At 41.6% G+C, this 9,589-nt stretch overlaps 1 protein-coding gene across 1 annotated transcript; it reads right to left on the bottom strand.

The window, feature by feature from the left end:
* Positions 1-559: 559 nt before the first annotated feature.
* On the bottom strand, positions 560-6,806 carry LOC105450776. Its single transcript, XM_011690776.1, is given in 4 exon segments — positions 560-1,968; positions 2,059-3,458; positions 3,460-3,536; positions 3,539-6,806. Coding segments are annotated over 3 exon segments (3,075 nt in total). The 5' UTR covers positions 5,195-6,806; the 3' UTR covers positions 560-1,968; positions 2,059-2,116.
* Positions 6,807-9,589: the final 2,783 nt, after the last annotated feature.

Here is a 9,589-nt window from a genome sequence, read left to right as displayed (position 1 = left end):
AAACATGTATTAAGAATTTAAAGTTTAATAACTTATTTTATAATTTGTATATGACTATTAAAAATTTTATATTTAAAATTAATAGATAGCAACTTGTTATTACGTTTTTTCACATGAGGTAATATAAAAGTAGGAGGGAAATCCAGTTCGAGCGACGCACAAATTGTAACAACAAATTGTAAAGCTATTTTAAACTTTTAAATAAACAAATGAGGCACTGATGTGAGAACATGTTCGGTCAACAATTGGAATGTACATCAAATGGAATGTAAAATACATTCTTCTACAAATAGAAACTAACAGATTTTCTTATCAATCAAGATATCAAAATTATCCGAAAAACAAAGAAATTTTTATATTAAATAAAAATTTGCATATACTTATACAAAATTTTCTATTTTTATTGATAAATAAAAGGAAAGAACAATTTTGCTAGAAGGCCTAAAAATTTTGCTGAACACAGATCTGAAAATAATTATGTCAGACCATCAAAATAATTTTGTTAGAAATTCAAACTGGTTGCTAGAATATCGAAATGTTTTACAGAAATGCTCATCATTTTTGAGTTTCCAACAAAATGATTTTGATGCAACAAAATTATTTTCAGATTTGTATTCAGCAAAATTTTTAGACCTTAGCAAAATTCTTTCCGAGCACGCAACAAAAAAGAAAATTCATATAATATTTACAATATTTTACAATAAGAATATCATTTATATATTTAATTACGGAATTTAAAATATTAAAAAGCAGGTGTAAATTTCTGCTTCTTCGGCATATGTTTTTATGTAAATTTTATGTTAGTTTTCTATCAATCAAATGCAGGTTCTTTTATTGCTGATATTGTGATTTTATATCAAATTTATTCTTTACGGTTTGTATTAATATGAATAGTATGTTTTAACAAATACGTATTATAATATTGATGGTTATAACGTAGTTATAATCATTAATATTATCTAAAAAAATTATTATTTCTATCCATAACATGGATGGTTGCATGCATTCTAAAATGTGTATATGTATATATATATAAATATATACATATCATATTTTACAGAAAGAGAAACATATGCATAATGATATTGAAATTATGTACAATACGAATATTAAAAGGAAATTATAATAAGCGTAAAAAACTTATGCTAATAGAATACAAAAAAGAACGTAAATGCATAATTATTAATAGTAACTTTAATACCAAAAGCATAAAAAAGTATAAAAATAATCAAACAAGTGCTAAAAGTATAATGCCAAATAAGAACGCTTTAATGCTTATTGGTCTTCCTATTGTAATTTCATATTAAAAAATCTTTATGTTTATGCTATTATCAATTAATATAATATAATAATGATATATATTTATATATATACACATATCTTATGATACTTTGTACAATTTGTATGCTTAATATCGCATCGAGAAAACAATATATTTTAATTTCCCGATCATTTATAACTAGTTTAAAAAGACAATATTTACTCTTTCAAGATCGTCGTCAGATCATCGAATTAAGATCGCAATCTACTGAATCAATTGACAATGCGACAAGAATAATAAAAAAAGATGTCATGTCATTTCAGGGTCGGCTCCGGATATCGCAACGATTTTACTATATTCCTATCATAAACGTGTTATACATATCAATTCGTTTTTTATACGGCGCGTCTAAGAAATGTTAATGACTTCCATTCAATCTTTCTGTCAAATTATTTTAGCTTGAAAACGTTGAGCTTTTCGAATAGATATTGAACTATTTATATCGCTATGTATCGGAACTATTAGTGAGATAGAAAAGTGTTGTTCTCGCGGGAAACATATATATATGAGGGAAAGCCATTCCCGAAAAATCAATGTATCGAATCTTATCTATTTTACTGAGATTATACTAGCTTATCGTAAACTACAGTAAGTGCGAAATTAATCGTTAATAATTTAGCGATTAGTATACACGCCGAGTTTTGAATCTGCAATTAAAAAATGAAAGAAAAAATGAAAATTGCGAAATTTTTATAGACAAAGAGAGATAATGTCCGTTAGTCGGCAGATAATCTTACCTCTTAGGACGATCTCGAGGTCGCGCGTCGGATAGTCGCATCGAACATGGACATGTCTTTATAATTTTATGTTGACGTTGAATGGAAACCGTTGAATGTTGAATCGTTGAAGATTGGACCGTTGACCGTTGACTCGGGCATTCACTTTGAATCGCTGAGCCTGCCGTTGGTTGTTTATTCGCGATCTTCTAGTATGCGTATCCTGATGCTTCTTCATGTGGTCGTGTCTAATGAATCCTTTGCCGCAAGTGTCACATTTAAATGGTCGTCTACCAGTGTGGACGCAAAGATGCCGCTTAAGATCAGTTTTGTGAGCGAATAGCTTTGGACAGGTTGTACATTGATGTTTTCTCGCAACATCGTGCATTTCCGTATGTTTCTTATGCCTTTCCTCGCTTGAAAATCGTTTGCCGCACTGGGCGCATTTAAACGGTTTATCGCCCGAGTGAAAGCTCTTATTATGTTGTGTCAAGTAGCAAGATTTGTTAAAAGTTTTATCGCAATTGAGGCAATGGTAGACGCCGTTTTCCGAGATATAAGCACTGCTGCTAGTAATCTGACACTGCTTCGTATTGTTTTTACTTTTACGTCCTTTTTTACGCTGCAAGCCGATGTTTGGGTCCAAATCCTCCTTCTCCTGTCCTAAGTGCAATAAATGATTGTTGTTGGTCTCTATATCAATTTTTTGATTTAATTCATAGCAGAGCGTCATTACTTCTACATTTTGTTCTTGTATCATACCGCCTGCATTCGTTTGCAACGTCGTCGTCATATCTAGATTCAACGACTTGTACCGCGTTGGCGAATATGGATCATAAGTCGATGAAGATTCAAAGGACTCTTGAGGACCAATCTCCTCAACAGTTAGCCCCCCCACGTTAACGGTCTGATTTTGATCTACTACGAACCCGTATTCCGTGAATGCATGGTTCGGGTGGATGGTTCTAAAACCGGGCAACAAGCGATGTTGTGATCGCTCATTTTGCTCATTACCAATAGTAACTAGTTGCATGGTAGGTGCTTGGGTAGATTCCAGTGGGACCGCCGGGATGCTGGTAGTAATTGTAACGTGGGGGGGCAAGGCGTTTGGGTACGGCTGATGAGGCATCGTAGTACCCCCCATCGCTGTGGGGGAAGTCATTGCCGGATGGGCCGAGCCGGGCGGCGAGTTCATGTGATGAACCGGGTGGGATGATGAACCCATTGGCGAAGGGCAATTCATGTGCGATGCCGCCGGCGGGGGCATGGGCGAAGTCGTGGAATGATGCACCAGCTGGCCCGACGAATCCGTTGGTAGATGAAGCTGTTGCTGCTGTTGCTGGAGGCCCAGTTGGTGAGGCGCAGTACCCATTTGTTGCTGATGGTGCCCCGCCAGCGGCGATGACACCGGGGAATTGATTATTCCCAGAGGGACCAGTTGCTGCGGCGGCGGCGGCGGCTGCTGCTGCTGCTGCTGCTGCTGCTGCACTAGAACCGGTAAAGATTTGCTGTTGCTGTTGCTGCTGCTGGAATTGTTGCAGAGCGTGGTGGGCGTGTGAAGCAGGCCCCCCGTCGCCTCGCCCGAGGGACCTGCCATCAAGTTTGGGGGACTCCGCGAAGATGATAACTCTGGTGGAGATCGGGCGGGAGCGCCGCTGCCTCTGCCACTCGTCGAATGACTAGTGCTATTATCTCTAGTGGGATGATGATGAGCGTTGATTGGTAGATTTGCTGGATCAGGATCCTTTCCATTCTTGACAGCGTTCTTGTGCAAAGTAGTATTATAATGCCTCTTTAGATGTCCTGAACTTGTAAACCACTTGTTGCACGCAGTGCAATTGTATGTCTTTGGACGGCGCGGTTCATTACTTTTCCAGGATTGATTCGCTAACGGCGGCGGTTTTGATGCTTGCTGCACGAATCCAGGTGACATCTGATGACCCGACATCGGTTGCGTACTCGTGATTATCGACGAACCCTGATGTCCGTGCTCCACAGGCATGTGTTGACCGCGCATGTATTGATCCTGATCAGTGATAGGTGGAACATTGTTTATGGAACCCATTGACGGGTGTCCAGGATAATCATGAGTCTGAACAGTTTGCCAACTCAACATAGGACTCACCGGAAGCGATTCTATTCTCTGCGATTGCTGCTGCTGCATCACCTGTTGATGATGTATCTGCATTTGAAGTCCTTGCTGCTGGTGCTGCTGCTGCTGCAACCTTATCACCTCATCGAAACCCCTGTGAGTTTGCACCTTGTGAGAATCCAAATCAAGGATCTCAGCTTGTTCCTCGGGCTGTTCCTGCTTCATCTCGGACTTGATCGGCTGTCCACCGTTGTAATCGTAGCCGGTTTGTTGCGGTTGATTCGAGAGAGGCGGTGACGAATGTAATTGCTGGCTCTGCTGCTGAGGACTATTGCCCAGTTGTTGATACTGAGGCGCCGGTGGATACGCGGTAGGCGAGTCCAAATGATTCGTCCTCACGTGCTCGCCTAATTGATTTGCGTCCTCATAAATAGCGCCGCATTTCTCGCATTGAAAAGGCGGACTTTGCGGACTGGTAGAGTTAGAAGTCGTATGATCTGAGGGATACAATTGCTGATGTTGATATGGATGATAGCGAAAACCAGCGTCGCGACCACCGTTATTCTGGTCTTCCTGTGATGGTGAAAAGTGATGGGGCAAAACGTAAGTCTGATCGTTCTGCATGAAGTAGCCGCTTTCGCTAAACATTGGAGTTCGAAAATGATCGTATGTCGAGCATACGATTGTATGTAAAGGCTGTTGCTGAGGTTGTTGTTGTGATTGTTGCTGCTGCTGATGTTGTGTTTGTTGTGTAGATGTTGGATCTCGAGAGGGCGACATCGATGATGGTTCACTCGAATCCACCGGTACGTTGTCCCGGTTGATGCTCACGTGACTATTATGATTACCAGTCTTGCTATGATTATTATTGCTCTCTTCTTGCTGTGCCTTATTAGCCCACTGATTTAACAAATTTTCCTGATGGTAGCGTAGATGCACCTCCAAGCTCTTTTCGCTCTCGAAGGTAAGTCCGCAATCCTTGCAATGATGCTCCGCATTCGAGCTACCACCTACGTACTGTTGCTGTTGTTGCTGCGTCTCAACGGCACTCGTCATCTCACTCATATTGTCCTCTCCCTCCGTCTCGGCCGTCAAGTCAAGCGCTCCAATCGTCGTTTACTTATAATACACACGTGATGCACGATTAAACAGTAGCTTGCGCACAACGCGAGCAGAATAAAACCGGACGAAATATGCAAATACATGAGTATCTATGCACTCGTACGCGCGCACGTAAGCAAAGCAATTCTCTTTTCCCTTTCTTTTTGTCTTTGATTGTTTCACTTTGCCACCTCCTGAATTGCATCTCGTGATACGGTAAAATTATACGAGATATTATATGGGCACGACGACGACGATGATAGCGCGAAACGGCATCGTGCGAGTTACATATATAGATTCAGTCTCGGCGGGAACGAAACAACACGCCTCGTGATTTAGCCGACAGCTGAGCCAGTAGCGACGGGTAGGAATAGGTGAGGGAGAGGGTCAAACTAAAAAGAGAGAAGGAGAAAACAAAAAGAAACCGGGGATACAGCGTGTTCTACATTTATCATATGACCGCACTGACTCTAAACGCGAATATCCAACTCAATGTCGCTCGATAAATCGCGATCACCGCGTGCGGCATCATCAGCCTCGGCTGAACGACGTGTCGACGACGACGACGACGACAGCGGGACGGTACCACTTGCTAACTCCCACCTTGGTGCCGGGGACACTGCTTTCAATAACGAGATTCAAACGATGTCGATCGGCTCCGGAACAAACAAAACAAAATAAAACCGAACGCGCGTATCGCTCATGATTTACATGTTGACCGGCACGCCAGCGGCTGTCGTATCTGCATTCCTCGTTTCGAAGCAAGGTCACCCCCGTTCGACGAGACGGTCGCACGATCCCGAAAGAAGAATTCGAATTCCCAGAGGAAATTGCGCCTTTCGAATCTTCCGATGAAATTTATCTTGAAAATTGTAACAAACACGGTTCACTTTGCACTTTGTTTATTGCGATTGCGATGTCTATTTCTCGTGTAGCTGACTCAAGGAGTCTCTATTCACAATTGATCGTGGGCGTCTCAAAAGTGATCACTTGATGTCACGTATTCCGGTACTGCGAAAACGACAGAACTGAAGCCGCGAACACAATGAGACGCAACCACCTCAGCCTTGCGTTCACCCCTCCGTTCAGCCTACCCCTCCCTCTCACTCTCTCTCTCTCTCTCTCTTCCCTCTCTTTCTCTCTCTCTCTTCGGATTTACACTTGCCCACTACTATCGTAGAACCGTATCGTATGAACGCCGCCACTACTCTGTAGTTTCGAGACCTCGGCTTCGCGCCAAGGCACCATTCTCCTCCCCTCATCCCTCCCTCGCCATGTTCCGCCCCACACTGCTTCCTTCGCCAATACTCGCCACCCCCTCTTCGTCGTCACTTGCCGACTCTTCGAATTCTGCCTTTCTCTCTCGGGCTTGAACGCATTTCCTCTCGTTCTCTACAGTCATCTCTCTCCGTCGTTCTCTCGAACGTCTTTCTCTTTGCTCGTTCAACACATCGGCGAATAGTGTCTTTCTTCGTCTAACGTTAAAATTTTCTCTTTCTCTCACGAAGGTTCCATCGTTCGTCACGCTTCCTCCGTTGGAAGAACTCTTGCCCCTCTCTCTCTCTCTCTCTCTCTCTCTCTCCTCTCTCTCTCTCTCTCTCTCTCTCTTTCACTAACTCTCCTTCTTCCTCTCGCTTAAACTTCTCCCTTCTGTCTCGTCCAAATACTTGGCCGAAACACCAGCCTGTCTCTCTCTTCTCTCTTCTTCTCTTTTGCTTACTCCTGTCCCTCCTCAGTGTACCAACCCCACTACCTTCGACTACAGTCGATCTTCTCCGATTCTCGCCTGAAGAGGGATAGGCACGCACGACAAAACGGTGGAAAGCGACAGCCAACCAAATTTGAGAGCTCCTTACCCCTCCTGGCTTTCGTCCTCCCTCTTCGTTCCTTCCAACGAGTGTTTGGCCGTTCTCTTCCTCTGGTTTTACTCGTTCTCCTCGCTCGACAAGCGACGAATCCTGCAGGAGATGCTGCGCGTTTTGTCTCTCTCTGTTAGTTCCATCTTCTTCAGGCTTGGATGTGTCCTCTTTCAATTACGATGCCCGCCGTCACGTCCTTCCTCCCTCTTCTACGACGACGCGTCTTCGGAGAGAGAACACGACGGACAGACGTGCGCATGGCACGAGAATCCTTGCTCGTCTGCACGCCCGCGTACCGGCCGGCGTCTCGTCCTTATTCACCAACTTTATACAGCGAGATTCTTTCGAGATTCCCGATACGGATCTTTTGGATCAGACACGCGCCAATTTTTGGAGCAACGTATTTCGTATATTTCTTGTAAGCATCTAACATTTTCTGTAAAATCATTTTCAATATTTTAATCTTTTCTTAACATGCGTAAAATAAATATCTTTCATAAAAATTAAATTAGAAATTAATTGCATTCATTACTTAAATTTGAATTTTAATGAACTTTCAAATTTGTTAATTTATTATCAGTCAATATCAAGAATTCTACATAAAATTTTTAATTGACGTTCGTTATTTTGCTTTAAGAATACTTTCACGTATAAAGAAAATTATGCAAAGAAAAATGTAGTAGTACTTTAACATATTAAAGATCATCGCGCGAGCTGATTCATGAATTCACGTTTCTCCGACAAAAAATCCCTTCGAACGACTCGAAGATTACCTAATTCCATCGAGTGATAAACGTAAATCTGGACAGTTTGCCTGAACTTTTTATTAATCCGAGCAACGAGCCCTTTCGTAGAATGCCTGTGTAAAAAGTGCGAGGGTATTAACCGACGATAACTAAACTCTTTTTCTCGTCCTCCGCCCTCATATCCGCCCCTCTCGCCCCCATCTTTCTTCTCCCTTTCCGCGCTCTCTTCCTCCATCTCGCGTCTTTGCAAAGCGGTTTGGTTGAATAAAAAAAAATGTGGGTAACCTTGCATTTTTTTATGATATCTTTTTTTCACGCGCGAACGCGCGGCTCTCCTCGACTCGTGCACTTTGTCTACGGAATGCGACAAGTTCTTCTATCCCTGCTTCTCACCCTCCGTTTCTGTCCCACCCGGTCGTATCCACCACCGCGCACGCCTAACCCTTTACTCCATCTATGAATATGTTTATTGCATTGCACGACGACCACCTGATGCAAAGGGAGAGAACCTTGCCGCATGTGTGGGCGATGCAGGGTACGTGATGTCAAGACGAATGAGTGTCACCTGACTGGTATCTTTAAACGATCAGGTATTAAGATCAGGTAGCGCGGCACGATTAACCTTTTCGCTTTAAATGTACGCCGTATACTTACGGTCAGCTGGGATCGAGAATTTCGCAAGACACAACTGACTAAGATTTTTCTCACTATTTTTCTGTGATAGTGTGTGATACGTTGCATTAATATGTACAGGAATAATTAATGGGGAATATATTTTAATTGTAACCATAATTATATGCGTTAATACCACAGTAATTATGTGCTTTATTTACTATTGATAAATTCAAGAAAGATTTAAAAAATTTAATGTTCTACAATTAAATGTATTGCAGAAAAATTCATTAATATTTTTGCAATATTTATTAAATGTTTCCATTAAGAAACATAATATCAAGTTAATCAAAGATCCCGTAATCAAAAGTGCAAGAATTTTTTCCTTTACTCTAAATAAATATTTCTTTCTTTAATAACCCCGTTCTAATTAAGAGAATATTAAGAGATGATTATTTTCAAATTATCATTTGTATTTTTTTACGATTTTTATTCGAACGGTACGTTAAGATACGTCGAAAGAGCCAGCGCGGTAGATTGAATCAGCCTAAGCAGCAGCCACCCTTCTACGGATTCCGATTTGGCAGTTCCCCGCCTGCGCCACCCCTTAGCCTCCACTCGGCATTTTCGAAGTGGACGCTGAGCTGACCGAACCACTATCAGCTAGATATTCGCTGGCGTGGCGTTTGCGTCCCCATTTTATTAAGGAAGTTCCACCCCACCCCGAACCTCCACAGTCCTTCGTGTTACGAAGTCCTACGACTCCTACGGTGCGGGACTCCTGGTAACACGTGCGACGTGCACTTTTATCCTTCTCCTTTGTTCTTTCTTCCGAAGTTTCTTTTTCTTTTTCTTTGTCTCTTTTTTGTCGCATGATAAAATTGTTTCCTTTTCTAAGTATTTTACTTGCATGTGAAAAACATCGCTCGTAAATCTACAAATACGTGATGTATCGACGAAGACGAGACGTTTAAAAGAATTTTATTTTAATGGAAGAGTCGAGGATTCTGAGAAGCTTCAACAATCATAGATTTATTTTTTCTAAAATTTCGAGCTTATTTTTTAAAATGTTCTAGAAAAACAAAAAATAAAAAAATTGGAGCAATAATATGAAATATTCTTAGAGCTGCAGATAGTCTCTA

This window comes from Wasmannia auropunctata, unplaced genomic scaffold (genome assembly GCF_000956235.1).
Source record: "Wasmannia auropunctata unplaced genomic scaffold, wasmannia.A_1.0 LD336055.1, whole genome shotgun sequence".
NCBI lineage: Eukaryota > Metazoa > Arthropoda > Insecta > Hymenoptera > Formicidae > Wasmannia > Wasmannia auropunctata.
The sequence above is the reverse complement of the archived record's forward strand: the minus strand, read 5'-3'. Positions and strand labels throughout refer to the sequence as shown.